General features: G+C 31.8%; 2 protein-coding genes and 1 long non-coding RNA gene across 3 annotated transcripts; 1 reads left to right on the forward strand and 2 right to left on the reverse strand.

Moving 5' to 3' along the window:
* On the reverse strand, window positions 1-579 carry LOC115719815 (uncharacterized). The gene has a single exon (XM_030649004.1). The coding sequence runs from the start codon at window positions 577-579 to the stop codon at window positions 1-3; it is 579 nt and encodes a 192-aa protein (XP_030504864.1).
* A 4,043-nt stretch (window positions 580-4,622) lies between these two features.
* Window positions 4,623-4,931, reverse strand: LOC133034072 (uncharacterized). Its single transcript, XM_061109089.1, has one exon. It carries the CDS (start codon window positions 4,929-4,931, stop codon window positions 4,623-4,625), a length of 309 nt encoding a protein of 102 aa, XP_060965072.1.
* Window positions 4,932-24,226: 19,295 nt separating this feature from the next.
* LOC133033907 (uncharacterized) lies at window positions 24,227-25,191 on the forward strand. Its single transcript, XR_009685932.1, has 2 exons — window positions 24,227-24,437; window positions 24,535-25,191. It is a non-coding gene; the product is annotated as an uncharacterized LOC133033907 (long non-coding RNA).
* Window positions 25,192-25,607: the final 416 nt, after the last annotated feature.

Genomic DNA, 25,607 nt, shown 5'->3' on the forward strand with positions numbered 1-25,607 from the left:
TTAAACTATCTCAACTCTACAATTGGGACAAAATTTACTAACTTGCAGCCACTCAACAACACATTGTTTATGATACGCGTGAGTGCATGGTAACTTAGTAGCTTCCGAACCAACCGAAACATCCTCCAAACAAATCGAACAAAAAATTGGATTATCTTTAACCTGAACTTTTTCTAATTTTTCAATTGACTCTTCACTCGACGCCACAAAACAAATAGGAAAATCATCCATATTATAGTCATCATCGCCGTCGTCATCATCATCCCAATCAAGTTGAGGTAGTTCATTAACAAAGACATGAACGTAAACATCAACACCGACTTCTTCATTCAAATTATTATTGTTCATCATTTTTCTACCGCAATCAATAATTTCATCAATAATAAAAGAGAAAGAAGGAAAATAGACCGCAGCAAACATGTCTTGAATGGTAATTAGGGCTTCAGTATTATTGATATTCATCAATGTTTCGTATGAAATTTGTACAGTATTTTCTGTAGTAGAAATTGGATATTCTGTTTCATCATAAAATAAAGGTTCATCGTCTTCTATAGTAGCTGGTGAAGCAAGATTGAACATGGCATTTAAATTAATGATAAAAAAACGACCAGTATGTGGTTCTTGTTCTATTGTGTTTAGTTGAGTATAACTATAGGGTGATATAAAGTAATCGGGATCACCAATGACTTGTGGGGAGCTCATAATTAATTAATTAATCACAAAATGATTAATTTTGAAAAGAAAAAGTAGTGAGATTAATTTGGGTGATGAAAGTAAAAGGGAACAATTTTAGGGCAAATGTATTCAGCTATATAGTTTATGAACTTAAAAAGAAGATTGAAAATGCATTTGATGTCTCACGGGGTATTTATATATATAGGTATAAAATTAATTAAATTAAATTAAATTGGTTTATTTGCACTCTATTAGGATTAGGATTTAGGATTCGAACCTTCTAGCTAATAAGTAATTACATATCTTTCGTATGTGTAGATATTTTTACATATCTTTTTCATAGAAAATATATATTTATACATAAATCTATTTATATATATAGGTATAAAATTAATTAAATTAAATTAAATTGGTTTATTTGCACTCTATTAGGATTAGGATTTAGATTCGATCCTTCTAGCTAGTAATTAAATATCTTTCGTACGTGTATATTTCTGTTTTAAAAAAATTATTTTACATATATAGCCAAATAAATTCAAACTTTTAATTATCAGCCTATAAAACAGATATTTGTTGATATATATGTATTTTTACGTAGGAATATTAAAACTAAAACCTAATACTGCATTAAAAAAAAAACTACTTTTAATAGTACGATTCCAAATTATTTTTCCCTTAGTGGATATGGAATGAAATAATAGAATTTTGGTTCATTGAGAGCATCGACACGAAATTGATAGATAATAGTTCTCTTCGAGACAAGACAAATCTCTAAAATGCATTTTTGAGTGTTAAACTTCAAATGAATCAAAATTCTATTATCTCATCCCATATCCACTAATGACTAGCTATCCAATTACATATTTATAAGCTTTACATATCAATTACAAATCACTAATAAGCCGATGCATTATTAATTACACACCATTCATTTTGATTGAGCATGTAATCATCGATACAAAGGGAATCTAAAAAAACCAACTAAATAGATTGTCAACAAAATGCATTTGCTAATTGCTATAATATAGTTCTAAAAACAAGTTGAGAACACTTATTCCATTATAACTACATTCTATTCATTAACATTTTTATAGAAGAAATTAAGAACACTGAAGACAGTCAGTCAAACTATTTAAAAAAGGCTTCCTTTTTGGCTTTATTATTTTTGGCTTTGAGAGAAACAGTTTGTGAAATGACAAAAAACTCAACTTCCACAATAAGAGTATCCTTCACAATATAACCATTTGAAGATTTGTGAAGATCTTCAAGTAACATAAAGTTCTGAAAACCCCGGCCTTTTCTAAACCAATTCTCAGCTGAAAAGTAACATAATTACACGAGAATTAATACAAATAATTAGATGAAAGGCCTCTCTTTAAAAGTTACTCTATTAAACAAAAATGATGAATGATTGATCACCTGAAAGTTGCTTGTGTTTAGAATTGATTTGATCAATTACTCGAAAACAGAATTCACTACAAAAAACAGGGTCTATAACGAGGACAAATGTCCTCGTTAGAACTTCAGATATCCTCGGCAAAAGGTTATAGCAAGGACAAGTCCTCGCTAAAAAGTCCTTGTTAGAGCCTCGTCGTTAGAAATTGGTTTCTACCGAGGACAATAGTGGTGTTCTCGTTAAAGGGTCTACCGAGGACATTGTTGTCGGTACAAGCTTCGACATGTTGTCGGTAAAAACTTTCATTTTGGCCTAACGAACCCATCTATACTGAGGACATTTGTCCTCGTTATAGAGACGTTTACCGACAACAATTTTTTTTTTTTAAATAAAGCACATTTTTTTATTCATTATTAATTTTCATAATAAATATATCATATTTTTTTATTTTCACATTAATATTGCTCAAATAATAATAAAAATAAAATTCATTAATAAAAATACCGTAAATTTACTTTTTTAAATTTTAAAGTTATAAGTTTAATTACCTAACATGCTAATAAAATGGTTCGTGAAAAAAATAAACATTATATATAAACACAACTACTAACTCGCTCCTCCATCATCAGAGTGATCAGATTGTTGAGGTGGATTCTGCGTTCTCGGAGTGACACCATTTGTCCTAACCAATTCCTCCAGCTGTCTAATCCGCTCTTGCATATCAGCTATGACATCAGCTCCAACATATGCACCGGCCTGAGGTGGAGGAGGTTGGATAAATGTAAGTGGTCCTGTCATCTCTCTTGTGCTAATTAGACGCACATAACCCTTTTGGTGCCCACGATGTCTTCCAAAAACAGATTGCACAAGTGATAAATCTTCGTCTTCTGGATTAATGACATTGCCTGACACTTCAGTATTTGGAATGGACTGTGTTTGTTGTGTCTCACGTATGGCAATCATTTTTTCCTATTAAACAATAATATTTAAATTAATTATAAAATTTATTTAGACAAAAAATATAAAGATAATATTTGTTTAAAATATACCCATGTTTCTCTAGCAGTGTCGGTCACCCATCCTTTGCCCTGCTTATGGTGAGTGGCCTGCCAAGCATCTGGGATCGGTGCCAATCGCCCAGACTCCGGATCACGCTGTGATATAGATGTAATTTTTATTATTATTATTCAAAGTAATAACAACAAAACACAAATAATTCAAAAATCTACCAAAATACCTAATACTATTTTTACATATACACACATTTAAAACCGATAGTACTTAACATTTCTCATCACATATTTTCTAAACCAAGCTACAAGAAACAGAGATAACATACCCTTATGCAATGGTGCAAAGTTAAGTCCATTCATTTTCAAAGGCATATAGTTAAGATTTCTCCTAATCTTCATTCTGATTATCCTTACAGAAAATGTAAACAACAATCTACCATCTTATGCTATATTTACGTGTAGCTACAAACAGCTTAGTCACAAACATAAACACATAGCTAAAAGCCTCAAATTAAGTTTCAACAAGGAAAAAGGCAACAACTAGATGTAGAGCGACATAAATACCAGTCCACCAAAATCCTAGTTATATCTATATTAAAATACATAGGCCTATACGTATCAAGTAAATTCATTTTGATAGCACAATGAAGTATTAAATAATCACCAAGAACAATACAGCAAGTAATGTTTCAATAAGCAGAAAGAGTACCATTCGTCTTAAGCTTCATTACTTTAAATATTGAATGTAAGGAGGTAATTATATTATAAATTAATCGTATCCTTTTATAACGCAAAGCAGGTATAGATTGAGATCCTCCATGGCTCAACTCCTTCAATTTTTTCCTATTTAATGCATTGATCTCCGAACGTTTCTATCAAAAATAAATATGGAGATATTAATATGTGAAATGAAAATAGTTTAGTAAAAATTCAATTGAGGTTGATTATCCTGTAAAAAAAACTTCATTAGTTAATATTATATATAATTAATAAGAAGCAATTTAACTCTAAAAATAATTCACCTCTACTCTAGACAATATCCTCTTCTTCACAGAGTCAGGTACTTCTGCCCAACTTAGGTAGTTTGGATCCGTGTACTGTCGTACGAGCAATCCTAACTCCCTTGAAAAGTCTGAACAATACGGACCCATATCCTTGTATGTCTTTCCTTTGATGTACCATTCAATAGGCAGTGGACGTTTGAGGTTTTCTCGCTTTTCTCGTGTGCTTAATCCCTTATGGTGTCCACGTTTCTTTGGAGGAGCTGCTGTCACATGTTTAAATATTCATAAGTTAGTATATTCCCATAAATATTAATAACATAACTTAAATGTTTTAAATTATATAACCTCGCACACAGTCAGCTCCAATATTTGTCGGACCAAGAGGAGGATCACTTCCTCCATCACCCCCGTGAGAACGAGCAATATCCGTCATATCTGAAAAATATAAATATTAGAATCATTATAATAATTTTAATATCATAATATAATAAAGTACTAATTAACAATATATATATATATGTAATAGATTACCACTTATTCATCACTATAATAATCATCATCATTATAAATTTCTTCTAAATTATCAATTTTAGCGTTGCTCTCATTGTCATCTTCATCTTCCTCATCTGCTTCTTCTTTGTCTTCCTCCACTACTTCTTCCATCTCTTCACCATCTACTTCATCTATGTCTTCCTCCTCCACTTCATCCGTGTCATCCTCATCGAGTGGATTATTATCGATATCCACAAACTCTGTTGGAGCCCCTATACGTTGAAAGTTGATCTCTGGTAATGGACCAAGATCAACAAACAATTGGAAATCAGATGAAGTTGTATCATGCATAACATCCACTTCAATATCCTCCAAATGTTCATCAATTTACGGAATATCCCACACATTTCGATGATGAACTTCTTGGATGACTTTTGAGTCAAATTTGTTTTTGAGATCCTCAATGTAGAAAACTTGGTTAGCCTGATTTGCTAAAATGAATTTATCATCTTTGAACCCTTCAAAACTAGTGTTGATACTAATGATGTTTTGTTCAGACTTTAATCTTCCTGAGGGTCGACTAGTGTCAAACCATTTACACTTAAATAATACAACAGAAAATTCACTAAGATATGACATCACAATAACTTCTTCCAATTGGCCATAATAAGTTTTATTTTCAACTCCCACTACAGAAACACCACTGTTTTGAGTTTTCTTGTTCTCGTCCCTCTTATGACACAAAAATCTAACTCCATTTACAACACACCCAGGGTACGAGGCAACAAGATTTGAGGACCCCGATGCTAAAGAGAATAACTCATCAGATGCCTCTGGAGATCCTAATCTTCGAAGATCATAAAGCTTGTTATAAAACCAAGAAGAAAATTCATTCCGTTGTACTTGTTCTAAGTGTTCAACCCCTCTAGAAAGAAGAATATTCCGATTGGTCGGACCCCATCGGACCATGTGCATTTTTTTTTTGTTCGGTCCGAGAGAGAGACAAAGTAGATAGAGGGGGGTATTTTTGGAGTTTTGAAAAAAGTGTTATATTTTTTTGTAGTGTAAAATGTATTGGTTTAAAAAAAAAATTGAACATTTTTAAGTATAGAAAATCAAATTTCCCTTGTACAATGCCTAATTAAAATATACCATTTGTAGCCTCCAACTTCGAAAGAAGAACTATTGTAGTTTCCCCTTGACTTTGATAGCGAGCTGAAGGAGTCAACTTTCATCAAATAGTGAGCTGGAGGAACATATCTTATGCACCTTGAAAATTCTACAAAACAATAAGAGAATTGCTAAAAGGTACTACTGGTGACTAGCATTTTTCTCGGTGCTATACCGTTATTAATGAAATTAAATATCGAGTCTCATATAACTTAATAAAATAATTTTTAGGTAATATCGCTATACGAACTATTGGTGCCCAATAGGAATGCTAAAACAACAAATATGTAGTTATTATATCATTCTTTAATATGCTAGTTATTACTTTACAATAAAAATACATAATCAGAAATAAAATAAAACCCAATTTTAATTGTGTCAACCAATGTTGGATAATATAAAAAGACAACTTCATATATTTAAGATATATATATTTTAGGGTTAAACTCTCAAGTTGAACATAACAAAACAATCATATACAAGTTTAAAATCGTTTTCTTAGATTAATGAAAAACCCTAATTAAAAAAGTATGACACACACAAAGAAAGAAAGAAAACTATAATAATTGGTACCAAGAAAATAGATTGAGTTGAATAAAAAAGAAAAAGGAAGAACCTTGAGGTTGGTTGGGGCAATGCTTCATCACTTCCACTGCCGTTGGAGACACAGAATCACCCACCATTATGAACAAAATGATATGGAATTCAAAGGGGATGATATGACGGCAAGGTTACTTATATTCAAATATTTAAAATTTTAAATTTAAAAAAAAAAAAAAGAAGAAGAAAAGTTGCCCTAATATTTAGTTTAGGGGTGATTCTACAATGCACCCTCTTAAAAGAGATGCACTGATGCACCTTAACTTGTTTCGGCATCCAGAAAAAATTTTTAGTCTAATTTTTTTTCATATTCATGTACATTATAGCTATTTAAGATATCCTACAAAATATTGAAAAATTCGGAATAATTTACAATATAGAAAACAATGTTCAAACATACACGCGTATAAAATAAAACAGTCACGCGTGCAACATACTGTTTGAACATAATTTTCGGCGTGTTAAACTTTTCCAAATTTCTTAAAATTTTGCAGGATGTCTTAAATAACTATAACATACATGACCATGAGAAAAAATTTGACTAAAAAATTATTTCAGATGCTAAAACAGATAGGGGTGCATCAATATATCCTTTTTAAGGGGGTGCATTGTAGAATTTTCCTTTAGTTTTTTAGTTTCAGAAAATATACAAGAAATTATTTTATATATTATTTTTTAATTTTTTTATTCAAATTTTTTATTTGTACACCGTAATTAAAGGCTCCCCTGTAGTAATTATTATTATTTTTTTAAACCAAAGTCCTTCATTCAATAAATCAAAGTGTCCTTGTAAAGCGAGATTAGCACAAAAGAAATTAATTATAATCCACATGACTCTAGTTTTGTTAGTCGAAGTATAATTGGTTAAAACGTGAGCAACCTTATTTACTTCACAATATACAAAAGAAATCTCAATTCCATTCCCAAATAATAATAAATGTCTAATGTGATCAAGTACACCATCAATGTATCAACAACTCTCCCATTTCTATTTATTTTTCCAATTTACGATATTTATTTTTGCTTTTTATTACTTTTGTATTTTGAATTTTTAACTTTTAAGTGAAATATAACTTTTAATTTCAACTGTACAGTATCCCATTTCAATTTTGTTTGAGCCTTTATTCTTCTTCATTATGTTTACGTTCCCTTTCATCATTTCAAGATTTTCATATCACTCAACACAGGTGCAATACATAAATACAATAATGATTCCAAAACACTTAAGAAAATACAATAAATTTGAGACTAATAAAGTTATAACAACAACAATAAGTCAATAATCTTTTTAAAATTTCAACAACACAACTAAAACAAACTTGAAACTAATTAAATTTCAACAACAATATTATAAAATTACAACTAACATGCAAGCAAATACAAACTTCCAACTCCAACTTTTAGCAAGCTATATTTAAAGTCTGCAATTTCAAATGATGAAGTAGTTGATAATGAAGTATCTACAAAATAAAATAAAATATCATTAGACACTAGACGAATAATTTTAAGAAAATAATATGTGAGGATTCACAATCTTTAATTTATTATTTACTTGAATCATAAAATTTATACGTTTTTATGTCCTCTAATATTAAACTCATATCTAATGGCATAAGAGAAGATCTCAACTAATTTTGGCAACATATTAAAACTTGTAGAGTCAATTATTAGTGTAATTAATGAATAGTCGGAATCGTGCACTAATAATATAGGGTATACTAGTCTGCCCCTTATTTTTGTAACTTCTTAAAATATCTCATATTATGCTGAAGTGTTATTATTATTTTTTCATGAAAATTTGACAATTCAGAAACCCTAATTTGAGTACTGTATTCTATCATTGTGTATCTATCTCCCAAAGAATGAATGAATACATCATTTGAATTTGATATTTTACCTCCCATTTCTTTATTTTCCTTATTTTCTCTGCCCATTTGACTGAAACCAATAATTTCAATTCACCAAGTGGAGACTGACAATTAATGGGTCCTAGCCGTAGTAGCAACGTGTAACTAAGGTGGCGTTTGGTTGGAGGTATAATGAAATAGAATAGAGAGGAAAGGAAACAATTCTATTCCATTCCTTTGTTTGGTTGCATATTAAAGTATTGGAATGTCATTGCAATAGAATGGTCTCTCCATTATTTTGGTGGAATGACAATTCCATTTTGAAATGAAAACAAAGACCATTCCAATACATGATGAGAAAAATTTAATAATTTTTTTATCAATTTTTTTATGCATTTTAAAGTTATTCCATTTCGTTCCTATTCTCATTCTCATTCTTATATTTTTATTCCTCAACCAAACGCTACCTAAGAAGAAGAGTATACCCCAACACTGGTTGGAGATAATGAAATAGAATGGAATGGAAAGGAAACAATCTCCATTCCATTCTTTTGTTTGGTTGCATATTAAAATGTTAGAATACCATTCCAATAGAATGGTTTTTCTAACATTTTTGTGGAATGACAATTCCACTTTAAAATAGAAAGAAAGACCATTCTAATGCATGATGAGAAAAAAATTAATAATTTTTTCATCAATATTTTTTATACATATATTAGATTTTATTCCATTCCTGTTCCCATTCTTATTCCTATGTTTTCATTTCTCCCAACCAAACGCCACCTAATAGTTTATTAGGAAATTAAGGTAATTAGTTTGTGTTATTTTAATAAAAATTACATTTCGTTTTAATTTTTAATATTTAACATTAATAAAACATAGTTTAATTTTTAATTATATCCGACTATATTTTTGTCATATCAAATTCTTATATGTGAAGAAATAAAAGTTAATATACGTAATGAACACTATAAGAAAATAGAAACTAGAATTTCTTCATATTAATTTGATATTGTCACATGAAATTGATATTTAACTATATTTTTCATCGATTAATAATTAAAATACATTATATATAAGCTTATAAATATAAGAAAACATTTGTTAAGTACCACATGATTATTAAACTATCTCAACTCTACAATTGGGACAAAATTTACTAACTTGCAGCCACTCAACAACACATTGTTTATGATACGCGTGAGTACATGGTAACTTAGTAGCTTCCGAACCAACCGAAACATCCTCCAAACAAATCGAACAAAAAATTGGATTATCTTTAACCTGAACTTTTTCTAATTTTTCAATTGACTCTTCACTCGACGCCACAAAACAAATAGGAAAATCATCCATATTATAGTCATCATCGTCGTCGTCATCATCATCCCAATCAAGTTGAGGTAGTTCATTAACAAAGACATGAACGTAAACATCAACACCGACTTCTTCATTCAAATTATTATTGTTCATCATTTTTCTACCGCAATCAATAATTTCATCAATAATAAAAGAGAAAGAAGGAAGATAGACCGCAGCAAGCATGTCTTGAATGGTAATTAGGGCTTCAGTATTATTGATATTCATCAATGTTTCGTATGAAATTTGTACAGTATTTTCTATAGTAGAAATTGGATATTCTGTTTCATCATAAAATAAAGGTTCATCGTCTTCTATAGTAGATGGTGAAGCAAGATTGAACATGGCATTTAAATTAATGATAAAAAAACGACCAGTATGTAATTCTTGTTCTATTGTGTTTGGTTGAGTATAATTATAGGGTGATATGGGTGATATATAGTAATCGGGATCACCAATGACTTGTGGGGAGCTCATAATTAATTAATCACAGTTGTAGAAATGATTAATTTTGAAAAGAAAAAGTAGTGAGATTTGGGTGATGAAAATAATAAAAGGAACAATTTTAGGGCAAGGTATTAGCTAGCTTAGGAGCTTAAAAAAAAAAGTTTGAAAAATGAAAACTATTATGATGCATTTGATGTCTCACGGGGTATTTATATATAGAATGTAAAAATAATTCAATATTCCAATTTTATATAATTTAAATTTAAAATTTTAATTAAATTGATATTTATGTGAACTCTATAGATTAGGATTAGGATTCGGTGTTTACAGGATTAGAAATAGGTGATATTATTATAATAATATATATTAAGGAATTTAATTTTTCATAATATAAAATAAATTTTCTAACTAACTAATATCTATTATATATATTGTACTTAGAATAAATTATTTTATTATATATAAAGCCAAATAAAAACATTACGTATATATAATCATTTTCCGATTCTTTTAAAATTTAAATAAAAGAAAGTAAGTAAAACTAACTTTTTAAAAATATGTACAAGTTTTTATTGGGGATTTTTACACTTGGTATCTTTTTTTGTCATTTTTTTACATTTTTATCTTTATTCGGTTATTTAAACATTTTTAAAAAAAATATTTTTCAATATTATATTTAAAAAGTTTGATAATTACACAAATACCTATGCATGCTTATGTCATAGGTTTTCTCCAATATTACACTCCATCTCTTCCACCTTCTTCTCTTTCATCTCCAATATTACATTCCATCTCTTCCACCTTCTTCTCTTTCATTCATTTTTTTTTTAATTTTTCTTTTATTTTCTGTTAGTTTTTTTTTTTTTTCCATAACCCACTATCATCCCATGTGAAGCCCTAACTCACGGATTTCAAACTCCCATCTATGCTACGATCCTAAAATGGGTTTGAAAGACATTGCAAAGAAGGGAATGGGTGATGCTGCAGAGCCATCTGGTTCTAAAAAAAGATTTTTCCAGCTAAGATTGAATCTTGTAAGGCAAAGAGAACCAAATCTTCGAGATTTGTCAAGGATGTAAGTTGGGTTGTTTTTTGATTTTTTTTTTAGTTTTTTTCTTGTTGTTTTGTTTTTCGTTTGCTGTTTTGTGTTTCAATTTTTTTTCTCCATGACGTTTTAGGTTCTCTCCGATTTTGACTTCGAGGATGAAGTTTCTGATTTGGAAGTGAAGCCTAAAGTTAAACCCAAGAGTTGTTTACCTTGAATTTTTTTTATTTTTTTAAGTTGAAATTTTTAATCAACCGTTATTTTTTATTTTATTTTTGTTCTCATTTTTGTTTTTTTAGTTTTTTTTTTTTTTAGTTTTGTTACTGCTATTAAATAGTTTTTAGCATCATTTAACCAAACTACACTATTTTTCTTTTTGTCAGTTTGGGTTTTCTTATTAGTTGTTTTTAAGTTTTAAATGTATTTTTTTAGGGATTATTGTTGTTTTTGTTCTCATTTTTTGTACGAAGGTTTTAAGTTTTCATAACATTTTCTCTTTATTTTTAATTCGTTGTTTGATTGTTATTTTAGTGTTCTATTGGCCTTTTCTCTGATTCAATCATGGGTGAGTTTCAATGATTTCCAGATCTCCTTCTATTTGATTCTTCATCTCTGAACGTGATTTTCTTTTTTGACTGAATGTTGTTTTTGAGTTTTTTTTGTACAACAATGGAGGTTGGATGATTTTTTTTCTTTCTGTTTTTGTATTTGGATTTTCGGGATTTAAATTGTTTTCCCTTGAGATCTACATTTTTTTTAGATCTGATTTTCCTGATTTTGGAAGGAAAATGGTTGAGAATGGGTTGGGGGATTCGTCCGCTGGGTCACGAAGAAGGAGGGTTCCATTTTCCTTGGCTGGTATTTTTGTAATTTAACAACTTTTAGTTTCTATTTTTGTTTATTTCCCTTTTTGGGGTCATAAATGTAAACTTGTTCCATTTTTAATTTATTATAGAAAAAATCCCTTATTGGGGATTTTTACACTTGGTATCTTTTTTTGTCATTTTTTTACATTTTTATCTTTATTCGGTTATTTAAACATTTTTAAAAAAAATATTTTTCAATATTATATTTAAAAAGTTTGATAATTACACAAATACCTATGCATGCTTATGTCATAGGTTTTCTCCAATATTACACTCCATCTCTTCCACCTTCTTCTCTTTCATCTCCAATATTACATTCCACCTCTTCCACCTTCTTCTCTTTCATTCATTTTTTTTTTAATTTTTCTTTTATTTTCTGTTAGTTTTTTTTTTTTTTTTCCATAACCCACTATCATCCCATGTGAAGCCCTAACTCACAGATTTCAAACTCCCATCTATGCTACGATCCTAAAATGGGTTTGAAAGACATTGCAAAGAAGGGAATGGGTGATGCTGCAGAGCCATCTGGTTCTAAAAAAAGATTTTTCCAGCTAAGATTGAATCTTGTAAGGCAAAGAGAACCAAATCTTCGAGATTTGTCAAGGATGTAAGTTGGGTTGTTTTTTGATTTTTTTTAGTTTTTTTCTTGTTGTTTTGTTTTTCGTTTGCTGTTTTGTGTTTCAATTTTTTTTCTCCATAACGTTTTAGGTTCTCTCCGATTTTGACTTCGAGGATGAAGTTTCTGATTTGGAAGTGAAGCCTAAAGTTAAACCCAAGAGTTGTTTACCTTGAATTTTTTTTATTTTTTTAAGTTGAAATTTTTAATCAACCGTTATTTTTTATTTTATTTTTGTTCTCATTTTTGTTTTCTTAGTTTTTTTTTTTGGTTTTGTTACTGCTATTAAATAGTTTTTAGCATCATTTAACCAAACTACACTATTTTTCTTTTTGTCAGTTTGGGTTTTCTTATTAGTTGTTTTTAAGTTTTAAATGTATTTTTTTAGGGATTATTGTTGTTTTTGTTCTCATTTTTTGTACGAAGGTTTTAAGTTTTCATAACATTTTTGTGACAGTCAGTAGTCCCGTGATCCGTAAGGGGAAATACCGGGTAAGCTGTGCAATCCCACACCGCCTGGGGAAGGTCAAGTGGGATGATTCTGAAACTGTGTGGGTATGGGACTACACAGTTGAAGAGAGCTTAAATGGATTGATTGGTACTACCTATGTCAACAAGGTGCATCTTGTTTTTCGGTAGCCCATCTCGAAAGAACTCCACAGTTAAGCGTGCTTGGCCTGGAGCAATTTCAAGGATGGGTGACCTCCTGGGAAGTTTTCCCAGGAAGCGTGCGAGTGAGGACAAAGCATGCTGGAAACACTCGTGTTGGTTTGTAGGGTCGATCATCGATCCATGAAGCGACGGAGTGGCGTACTCGTGTATAAGAGCCATTCATTCCGTGGGTGTAAGGACCCAATGGAGGCTTGAAGCGGGGACGTTACAAATGGTATCAGAGCCTTGTCCCAGCCGGAAGTGTGGTCGACGAGGACGTCGGACCCTGTAAGGGGGGGTGATTGTGACAGTCAGTAGTCCCGTGATCCGTAAGGGGAAATACCGGGTAAGCTGTGCAATCCCACACCGCCTGGGGAAGGTCAAGTGGGATGATTCTGAAACTGTGTAGGTATGGGACTACACAGTTGAAGAGAGCTTAAATGGATTGATTGGTACTACCTATGTCAACAAGGTGCATCTTGTTTTTCGGTAGCCCATCTCGAAAGAACTCCACAGTTAAGCGTGCTTGGCCTGGAGCAATTTCAAGGATGGGTGACCTCCTGGGAAGTTTTCCCAGGAAGCGTGCGAGTGAGGACAAAGCATGCTGGAAACACTCGTGTTGGTTTGTAGGGTCAGTCATCAGTCCATGAAGCAGCCAGAGTGGCGTACTCGTGTATAAGAGCCATTCATTCCGTGGGTGTAAGGACCCAATGGAGGCTTGAAGCGGGGACGTTACAATTTTCTCTTTATTTTTAATTCGTTGTTTGATTGTTATTTTAGTGTTCTATTGGCCTTTTCTAAACAGTTGTTTTAATGTTTAGTTTTAGTAGTTTTAGTTTTGTTTAATTTTATTTCACAGTGAACAATTTTTTTAGTAATTTCATGTTTTGCAGATTGTTGTTAATATGTTTTTTCCCAATTGTTCATCTTTTAGGCTGTTTATGTCTGGGTGTTTTTAAAATGTTGTTTTGTGGTTGCTTTCTGGTTTTTTTTTTCTGAAAGCTTAGATGATGTTTGTTTTTTCATATTTTATTACCTTCAATTCTTTCTCTGATTCAATCATGGGTGAGTTTCAATGATTTCCAGATCTCCTTCTATTTGATTCTTCATCTCTGAACGTGATTTGCTTTTTTGACTGAATGTTGTTTTTGAGTTTTTTTTGTACAACAATGGAGGTTGGATGATTTTTTTTCTTTCTGTTTTTGTATTTGGATTTTCGGGATTTAAATTGTTTTCCCTTGAGATCTACATTTTTTTTAGATCTGATTTTCCTGATTTCGGAAGGAAAATGGTTGAGAATGGGTTGGGGGATTCGTCCGCTGGGTCACGAAGAAGGAGGGTTCCATTTTCCTTGGCTGGTATTTTTGTAATTTAACAACTTTTAGTTTCTATTTTTGTTTATTTCCCTTTTTGGGGTCATAAATGTAAACTTGTTCCATTTTTAATTTATTATAGAAAAAATCCCTTTTTATTGCAGAAAACGTGTGAGATTGTGTGATATTCACGAAAAAAAAATTAACTTTTAAAAAAATAAATATTATTTTAGACTCTAAATTTCTGTTGTGTGAAATGATAAAATAGACTCTGTATTTTTTAAAATAGACTATTTAACATAATAGAGAATCCAATTTGTAACTTTACAAAACACAAGGTCTAAAATGATATTTACTCTTGAAAAAATAAAACTGTTTGATATTCAGGAAAATGTAAAAATAAAGAAAAAAATAAACTTTTTAAAAATAATTATAATCTTCAATTGAAACTTTAAACTTCATGAGCAGCCTAAACATTGTTAATGTTGTTGGATGATTAAATCTTTAATGTGACTTATATGTATAAGTGTGTATTGCTATTTGAAGTTTAATCTAAATAAAGTGATCATTTTAGTAATTGTGGGTCATATGTATTAGGGTCAGTTTGGTACAGCTGTGCTGTGGGAAAAAATAGTTGTAACTGTACTGTGAGAAAAAGCAACTGCAGCATAACTGTAAAAAAAAAATTAAGCTGAGTGTTTGGTAAATTATAAATTTCAAAGTACTGTGAGTTGCTAAGATCTATTATATAATGATAATAATAATGTTATAATCTAATTTATTATAATCATGAATATGTAAAAGCTTATTTTATATAACATTTTTATTTTTTTATATATTTTTAATTTTTTTCAAACTATAAATTTATATGCATTTGATCAAAATAATTTATAGTATTTTATATTATATTTTATCAAATGTGAAAAAAATTAAAAACTCAAGTATATAAGAAAACTCTAAGCTGATGTGGTTTGTTAATATTAAAATAAAATATAAAATATTTTTAAAATAAAAAATAAGAGATTTAATTATTATTTATTTATTGTAATTAATTTTTAAATATATAATATATAATAAATAAATAAATATAGTTTTTGTACAAATAAATTTATTAGTCTTTTAATCAAAACAACTTGTTCAAAAAGTTAGGTTATATCAGCTTTAGCTTTTAGCTGTAACTTCTTTATAAATTCTTTAAAAAGTTATTTTTTGACTGTTTACCAAATATATTTTTATCAAAATTTTGCTAAAAGTTGTGCCAAACATGCCCTTAAAGTGTCATGGGTAGAGATGCACACAGGTCGGGAAATTGGCAGAGAGTGCTCTCCCTGTCTCTATCCCCGTTAAGGATTTTAATCCCCATGCCCGCTTATTCTCCATTGGGGATGCGACAGGAAATCCCCTAATGGGAACGTGGACGGGGCGAAAAATCCCCGGGGCGGCGAATCCCCTAATAAAAAATTAAAGTTTGTAATAAAGATTTAAATATATAAAAATATTCAACTACATAAAAATTAAATAATACATATTAATTATTATTCAATAAACTAATTATTATACAAAACACAACTTAAAATTCATTAAAAGAATACTAATATACTAAAAAAAAAAAAAGATTTGAGTAGATGCTCAATTATTGATTGAAAATGAAAAGTAAATAAATAAGATCTTCTGTACTGGTTTGCGGAGAAAAATGGTCTATATGTTACTGGTTTGCGGAGAATAGTAATTTTTTCCCGCTCCTTCTCTCTCTTTCGGTGTCTCACCGGAGCTATGGCGAAAAGGGCGAAAATGGCCGGGAAAGGGAAATCTAAGGGGAAGAAAACTGGACCTTCATCCTCGGATAGAGTCATAAAGACTAGATCCATGGATGCAGTGCTAGGGATTCAAGAATTGACGATTGAGGAAGATGATGTTTCAATGGAACAGTGCTGTGATGAAGAACTCTGTGCTGAGAGAGGTCTTTCACCTGCAGATTTGGATCTTGGAGTTCAGCGACAAAGTGGAGTACGAAATGAGTTTTCTGATTGGCTGTCGATGGCAAATCGCACTGCTCAGGATATTAGCACTGGGAAAAAGGTACATCCCCCTATTCTCAGATCTAATATTGTTCGTAACCTAGAAAACTCTTATGAACATTCTGATAAAGAGGCAGAGTGTCCTGGTTTAAAGAAGAAGATCAAGATAGATTTTGAGGATATCGAAGAGGAAGTAAGCTACTGGCAACCTTCATTAGTTTGCTATGTAATAGGAGCAAATCCTCCTATCAGTATTCTGGAAGGGTTTGTGCGCAGGTTGTGGAAAGAAGAGGTGGTTAAAGTTGGATTACTTGCTAAAGGAATTTTCATCATCAGATTCCAAAGCATGGAGCAAAGAGATAAGATTATGCAGCAGGGATATGTTTTCTTTGATAGGAAACCAATGGTGATGAAACCTTGGAACCCAATTGATGATTTCACCAAAGAGGAAGTCACTAATGTTCCAACCTGGATTCAATTGAAGGGGCTGGACATCAAATACTGGGGTGAATCATCTTTGTTCAAGATTGTAAGTCAGTTGGGAGATCCATTGCAAGTGGATAGTGTAACAAGAAACAGGGATCGGCTGCAGTACCCTAGAATTTTAATTCAGGTTAGTTTGGCTCAAAGCTTTCCTGATAAAATTGACTTTATAGATGAGTTTGATCATGAAGTGGAATTGGAAGTGAAGTACGAATGGATTCCACTTGTGTGCTATAACTGTTCTGGTATAGGGCATAGTACAACAGAATGTAGGAGGAAAGAGGAGAAACAAGAGCAAGGGAAGCAAGTTTGGATGCCAAAAAAGAAGAAACCAGAAAAAGAGCAGCAGGTTGATGAGGAGGGGTTTCAAAGAGTAAGCAAGGGTAAGAAAGTGATGGTGAGTAATGAAGCAGAGGAGACTATTGTGAAGAACATGTTTGCTAATTTAGAGGTAGAAGAGATAATCAAGTTTAATACAGGAGGGGAGGGAGATCCCTCAACATCAAATGGATAGATTCTTATGTTGGAATGTAAGGGGGATTAATGGCCAGCAGAAGCATAATGAGATTAAGCAGTTGATCTTCTCGAAAGGTGCTGGTTTCGTTAGCCTCCTTGAAACAAAGGTCCAAAATAAAAATATGGGAGCTTTATATACTAGTCTTTTTTCTGGTTGGTGCTTTACAAATAATAATCCTTGGTTGGATAAAGGAAGAATAATTGTTGCGTGGCAGCCTAGTGTTTACTCTGTGGATATTCGCTATTGCTCGAGCCAACTTATTCATTGCTATGTAGAATCTCAGCAACAAGTGGGGAAATTTTATGTGTCATTAGTCTATGCATTTAATGATGTGAACAAGAGAGCAGAATTATGGGAAGAATTAGAGGAAGTAGCTAGCAAAGTGGATGAGCCATGGTTACTAATGGGTGATTTCAATGAGATATTGAATGCAAATGAAAGGATTGGGAAAAGAGCTCATAATGTACCCTCCCAGAGGTTTCGGGATAGTATGGAGAAGTGCAGAATGATGGATTTAAAATCTTCAGGGTCTTTTTTCACATGGAACAACAAGCAGAAACCAGAGGAACGGATCTTTTCAAAGATTGATAGAGCCATGGTGAATATGCAGTGGTTGAATGTATTTCCTTGTTCTGAAGCCGTTTTTTTACCTGAAATGATTTTTGACCATAGTCCTATCTTAGTCTCTATTTATGAGGATAAGAACTTTGGGAAAAAACCATTTAGGTACTATAACATGTGGAAGATGGCTCCTGAGTATGACAATCTGGTTGCTAAGGCTTGGGAAGAGGAGAGTAGTGGTACAAGAATGTTTCGAATTGTCCATAAGCTGAGGAGACTAAAAGCAGTATTAAAACAACTGAACAAGAAGGATTTCTCTGATATTCATAAGGCAGAAACAGCAGCACGAATTCACTTAGCAGAGATTCAAGGTGAATTGAATCAGAACCCGGGGAATGAGAATCTGATGTTGCAGGAACAGTATGCCAGGAAAGAGTATGTAACAATCAGCAAAGCTTATGCTAGCTTCATGACTCAAAAAGCTAAACTAAATTGGGCTAAGTTTGGAGATGACAACTCTCACCTCTTTCATGCTTCTCTAAAATTGAGACGAATCCAAAATAAGATTTTTTCAATTGAAGATGAGCATGGGAACTGGTGTGATTCTCCTGACAAAGTCCAAAATGCTTTTCTTGAGTACTACCAAAAGCTTTTAGGATCAACAATAACAGGCAGAAGGAAGGTGTATCAGTCCATTGTGGACCTTGGTCCGAAAGTAAATGATTGTCATAGGGAAATTTTACTAGCAGAGTACACGGCTAAAGAAGTGGAATCAGCTATGTTTTCAATTGACAAAGATAAAGCACCTGGTCCGGACGGGTTTGGGAGTGCATTTTTTCAAGATAATTGGGAGTTGGTGAAATCTGATCTTGTAGAAGCAGTTATCTCTTTTTTATCATCTGGGAAGATCTTAAAAGAGATAAATACTACTACAATCACCTTAATTCCCAAGTCTAATTGTCCTAAAAGTGTGGTAGATTTCAGGCCAATTTCATGCTGTAATGTGGTGTATAAAGTGGCAACCAAGGTCATCTGTAATAGATTGAGGAGGGTGCTTCCTGATCTCATTGCAGAGAACCAAGGAGGGTTTGTACATGGCAGATTTATTGCTCACAATGTGCTGGTATGTCAAGACTTGGTGAGATTTTATGGGAGGAATAATTGCAAACCTAGTTGTATGATCAAAATTGATTTGAGGAAGGCATATGATACTATAGAATGGAGTTTCTTGCATGAGATGATGGATGCTCTAGGATTTCCTAGTAAGTTCACCAAGCTCATTATGGAATGCATATCCACTCCTAAGTTCTCCCTATTGCTGAATGGCTCTATGTGTGGATTCTTTAATGCAAAGAGAGGGCTGAGACAAGGAGACCCGATGTCTCCCCTCCTTTTTGTGTTAGGAATGGAATATTTGTCTAGGATATTCACCAAGGTTGGGACTCGGACAGAGTTCAAATTTCATGATAGGTGTGCATCTCTCAAGTTGAACCATATGTGTTTTGCTGATGACTTATTAGTTTTCTGTCATGGAGATTATATATCAGTTTTGCTACTGCTTCAAGGTCTGAAATTGTTCTCAGCTTCCTCTGGCTTGCAACCGAATGAGCAGAAGACAGCAATATATTGTGCAGGAATGCAAGAATTGGAGGTTACTCGAATCATAGATGCATCTAATTTTAAAAGGCGTACTCTTCCATTTACTTATCTTGGTATTCCTATAAGCTTCAAGAAGATCTCTAGATCAGAGTGTCAATGTCTCCTGGAGAAAATGACAAGTAGAATAAGGATGTGGAGTACTAGGAACTTATCCTACATGGGAAGAGTGACACTGATTAACTCAGTCCTTCTAGCTATACACACATACTGGGCTCAAATCTTTATTCTTCCAAAAAAGCTTTTGAAGGATATAGAAGCTACTTGCCGATCCTTTCTTTGGAAGGGTACACAAGAGGGGGCAGGGCCTGGTTTAGTGGCTTGGGACTATGTTTGTAGGCCTAAGGCAGCAAGGGGGGTTAGGCTTTCGAAATGTACAAAAATGGAACATGGTTGCCTTAGGGAGGTATGTGTGGGATATAGCTAGTAAAAAGATTGTCTCTTTGTCAAATGGAGTCATAATGTGTATATCAAGGAGCAGGATTGGTGGAGCTATAATGCTCCCTTGGATTGCAGCTGGGCATGGAGGAAAATAGTGGCTGTCAAGTACAAAATTCAGCAACAGATTTCACTAACCAGTTTTGTTGTGCAGAAATACAAGATCCAACAAGGGTATAACTTGTTGTTTGCTGAATATGATAAATTACCTTGGAGTAATCTTGTTTGGGATCGGCTTATTGTTCCCAAGCATCGATTCATCTTGTGGTTGGTACTTTGGGAAAGACTAAATACAAGAGAAAGATTAAGCAAATACATGGCTGCCATGGATGCAAAGTGTGTCTTCTGCAGTAAAGAAGAAGAGACCATTGCACACCTGTTTTTTGAATGTGATTTCAGCCGAAACTGTCTGCAAATGTTGAAGGAAATTCTGCAATGGAATACGCCAGCCATTAAGATTCACCAACTGCTGCAAGCTTGCCACAACACCAAACGTTTTTCAGCAGCAAGAAAAAGTATGGTGAAGACTATGCTTGCAAGCTTGGTGTATTTTGTTTGGAAGGCAAGGAATGAAGTGATATGGAACCACCAGCAGTGGCTAGCCACTACCACGGTCAAGAAAGCTCAGCAAGTGAGTAAGATGAGAATTAAAGGGCTGATTCCTAGAAGAGCTAAGGATGAGGATAAAGAATGGATTTTAAGGATTTGAAGGGTTGTAATGATTGTATAGATCTGGAAGGTAATGTATAGATAGCAAAGTATAATGATTAGTGATGTAATAGTTGGTTTGGAGCAATAAAATTCTTATTCATCAAAAAAAAAATATACTAAAAAAAATACAAACATAAATTATAAAATGTAAAATATTACTAAAAATATAAAATAAAATACTAAACGGGTCTCCGTCGAGGCAAAGAGTGTGATCCCCGTTCCCGCCCCATTTAACATTCGAGGACAAAATAAAGTAATTCTCATCCTCACCCCGTTCCCCATTTAGACGGAGAATCCCTGCCCCATTAATTAGGGGCAAGTCCCTCTGGGGTCCCATCTCCATGGGAAAAATATACATCCCTAGCCATGAGTAAATGTGTAGATACTTTAAGCAATATTTCTAATTCATTGAGAGGTTAAATTAGAAATACTAAAAATTAATACATTGACAGGTGGTCTCCAAAAAATAAGAACAATTATATTATCATCTTCCTCCTAGAGAGAAAACTAGAGAGAACTCTAAGTCTTGTATTCTTAGAAGATCATTACTCAAAGATCTAACATCGCTAAATTAATTAATATTATTAGGGTTTGTTTGGTACGTCGTATTAGACTGTATTGTATTGTATAGTATTATATTGAATTGTATTTTATGTAATATTTTTATGTAAAACAATATGTGGTATTAACTTTTATGGGCACTTAAATATATAATATTTTAGTATAAATTAAAGTTTAACATAATATTATATAAAAATATGATATATATATATATAATCTAATTCAATATAATACAATACTATACGATCTAATACAACGTTCCAAACAAGTCCTTAAGGAATTAAGGTACGCATCCGTTATTCATATTTTTTCTCCTTTTTGCATGGATTTTAAATTTGTAGTTATACATTGTAATATTAATCTTGAAATTACATATTTTACGAATGATAAGGCTACATATTACTTTCACTTTTTTACTTTCTTTTATTATTATTATTTGTTTAGTTTTTTTACTTCTAAATAATATGTTTGTTAATTAATTGCAAAAACTCAATAGTACCACACACTTATTTAGATAATGTGTAGTTGGTGTTGTTGTAAATCAGTTATCAATTAAATCACTTTAGTTTATTAATGAGTACTCTAATTAACTTTGTTAGTTATGTTATGCTCGGTTGACTTGTTGACTATTTAAGTGAGCCTTTTTGTTTATTTGTAAAGTACATTTGAGTTTGTATAAAGAAGAGCTAAGAGAGAATTACTAGAGAAAGGTTGTCTCCGCAAGGGAGGGGAGTTTTCTCGTTTTGTTCTCTAAAGTTATAACAATAATCTCCACCTATTCGATTTTTAAAAGATTGGTGACTTTGTGATAAGGTGATTAAAGATTGGTGAACAAAAACAGCCACCATCTTGAGATGAAATACTAGAGAATATTGTTCATCATGAGTGGAGAGTAGCCACCATCATGAGTGGAGTAACTCATGTTCTTATATATGACTCAATATTTTTACATTTAATTCATGTTAGACAATGTTCTCCAATATCTCTCCTCAAGATGGCAGTTATTTTTGCTCACTTATCTTGAATCATCTTATCAAAGGTCATTTGCTCACTTTATTTTTTTCGGATCTCCAATGTCTTTGCACCATTTGTTCGTGTCTTTACACCATTTAGATCTCGTGCGACTGACTAACTATTTGGATAGGTATGGATCGAAAGCCCGTTAAGGATATGCCTTTGATATATACCATGTTGAGAAACATGGGTTTTCATTTCAAAACCAGTTGGCAGTTGGTGACAAGTAGAGAATCCCATGCTCTTATGTATGACTCAATATTTTTACATTTAATCTATGTTGAACAATGTTCTCCAATAGGATCCTATTCGAATATTTCTTTTTAAACATCAGGATGCTAAAAGACAAAAATTTGGCAGCAAGGTATTGTTTAACAAGTTTATAAGCAGGCCTCAACATTGGAATTCAAAGTTGAGGCATGGAAACGTTAATTGCTCGCTGCCCAAAAAATTGTTGTTCAAGCACCGCAACATGCTCCTACAGTGTTGCGGCACACCTCAAAATTCTGGAATTTCCTGGGTGCGTTAAAAAGGCACGGGCTGTGACACTCAATGAGCATGTCGCGACCCGCCTATTTTAAATGCGAAAATTAGGTTTTTTTTTTTATCTTTTTTGAATAAGGGATCTTTTTCTACACTTTTGGGGAGACCAATCATTAAGGACGAAAATTGGAAGCAGAAAGCGATTCTTTATTAATTGTTGTCAGTTATTTACAATGAACATGAGTAGCTAGACTTTCAATTAGGGTTGCTAATGAAGATTTTTTGACACTTTATTTTTTTTAAATGTGATTTTATTCTTCTGCAAGCGTGTCTTGAATGGCAACTTGGGCTTGAGTACTGTTGATGTTCATTAATGTATCGTATGAAATTCGCGCAACATTTTCTATAAAAGCAGTTGGATATTCTGTGTCGTGATCATTATCGAGTAATAAAGATTCATCATCCATAGCAGACGGTGGAGCAAGAATGAACTTAGCATTTAAGTTAATGGTAAGGAAACAAGTATTATGTGGTTCTTGTTCTATTGTGTTTAGTTGAGTATAACTATAGGCTGATATATGGTAATAGGGATCACCAATGACTTGTGGGGAATTCATAATTAATTAATTAATCACGAAATGATTAATTTTGAAAAGAAAAAGTAGTGAGATTAATTTGGGTGATGAAAGTAAAAGGGAACAATTTTAGGGCAAATGTATTCAGCTATATAGTTTATGAACTTAAAAAGAAGATTGAAAATGCATTTGATGTCTCACGGGGTATTTATATATCTTTATATATTAAAAGTGCTTATCTAACGGCAATTCTTGGTTTAACGATTCTTTTTTTTTATTTAGCCTTAACGATTAACTTAACAGACTGTTAACGTTAAACGTTAACAAATAAATAAACCCAATAATTAAACCCAAAAAATTAAACAATTTTTTTTTTTAAATTAAAAAAAATATCTTACCCACATATCTCTCCAACAAATCCTACAATTAAACTAACATAGCATACGTGTATAAAGATATCTTTTCAATATATCTTTATATATTACATAGTAAAAAAAAATCCTTTCTACTAGGAAATATTTAAATTAAACTAATCAAGTCTGCTAGGTTTCTTAAAATTTTAAACAATGTAAAAATAGTCATTAATTTTGAAAAACAAAATTAAGAAAACATAATTTCAATAATTATAAATTTGTAACAATTCCTTTATTTTGAAAAGTTAATTACGTGAAGTTAATGGAAGTGTTAACTTAAAAGAAAAACAAAATCTATTTTTTTAGCCCTAACCGATTTACTAAAATCATGGGATCCAGTGAAAAATAAGAGTTTAATTAGTCAACTCCAACGATTAATTAAGAAGCTTTTCATTCGCAAAAATTTTGAGAAAGATTAATTAGTCACATTTTGAAGTCTTAGGGTTGCATAGTTCGTGAGATTGAACCCATCTATCCACCTGAAAATCAGATTCATGAGTTTGCCATATTTGGAATGTAAGTATATAACATAAACATATATTATATATCATGTCTATATATACTTATGGTTAATTACTACTTCTTTTTCATGTTCTAATATGTATATATATAGTTTGAGGAGTAAAGGAAGATGATGTATTTGGATGTGGATATCCAATAAGTGTTCGAAAACATAGATCATTTATTAATTTGACATGGAAGATGGGTACTTCTACGCTATATATGATGGATTGCTTCTGTGAGAAAACATGGAGCCACTCACTACTCCAGTTCAAGCTCGGATATTGCCAACAATGCCCTGATACTCGGGTCAAATGGCGGTGCCATCGATGAATGTGATGGTTGCCATAAGGCCTACAGTTATGCTGGAGAATGTGGTTTTAGGACTTGTTTGGCTTGCAATGAGAAAGGTCTCATCAAATGCCATTTCTGCTCTAGGGTTTCCCTGCAAAAGCCAATTGAAGGAGGTCTGAGCGCCGCCGCACCGGAGATGATAGGGGTGCCGTACGACAAAAAAAAATTACCAATTGGTGCTCTGTTAATTTGGTAACTTGAAGTATTTATTATTATTATTATTAATAATAGTCAATTATTTATTCTTATAATTCAACATTTTAATTTATATTTATTAATTATTTAATTTGAATTATTTCTCATGTTTTATATATTTATAATTTTACTTTTCATTCCTACAATATTTATTTATTATTTTTGTAAAATTTCTTTTTCAGAATATTTTTTATTTATTATTTTATGCAAATTTTATATTCTTCTTCTTTAAAAATAATTTTTCTTCTAATTTAACATGTTAGTCATTCTTTTTTTTTACTATTTTTTAATTTTATATAGGTTATTTATTTTAATTTCTAATATTACCGATTTTTTAGTATTATTAATAACAATATGTACATCATAAGTTTATATATACAATTATGGCTTTCCTGACAAATTTACTTTTATAAAACAAATCGTTTAAAAAATAATTTATAATTAATTACCGAATTCTTAAAAAAAAAAAAATTACTAAAACTTAAATAAAACTAATATTTACGTGGCATGCCACGTAACTTTCATCTAGTATATATATAGGTATAAAATTAATTAAATTAAATTAAATTGGTTTATTTGCACTCTATTAGGATTAGGATTTAGGATTCGAACCTTCTAGCTAATAAGTAATTACAT

This window comes from Cannabis sativa, chromosome 2, assembly GCF_029168945.1.
Source record: "Cannabis sativa cultivar Pink pepper isolate KNU-18-1 chromosome 2, ASM2916894v1, whole genome shotgun sequence".
NCBI classification, from domain to species: Eukaryota; Viridiplantae; Streptophyta; class Magnoliopsida; order Rosales; family Cannabaceae; genus Cannabis; species Cannabis sativa.

What these genes read in the sequence shown, in the direction of transcription:
- LOC115719815 (XM_030649004.1), bottom strand. Translation starts at nt 579, where the DNA reads ATGTTCAATCTTGCTTCACCAGCTACTATAGAAGACGATGAACCTTTA.
- LOC133034072 (XM_061109089.1), bottom strand. Translation starts at nt 4,931, where the DNA reads ATGCATGATACAACTTCATCTGATTTCCAATTGTTTGTTGATCTTGGT.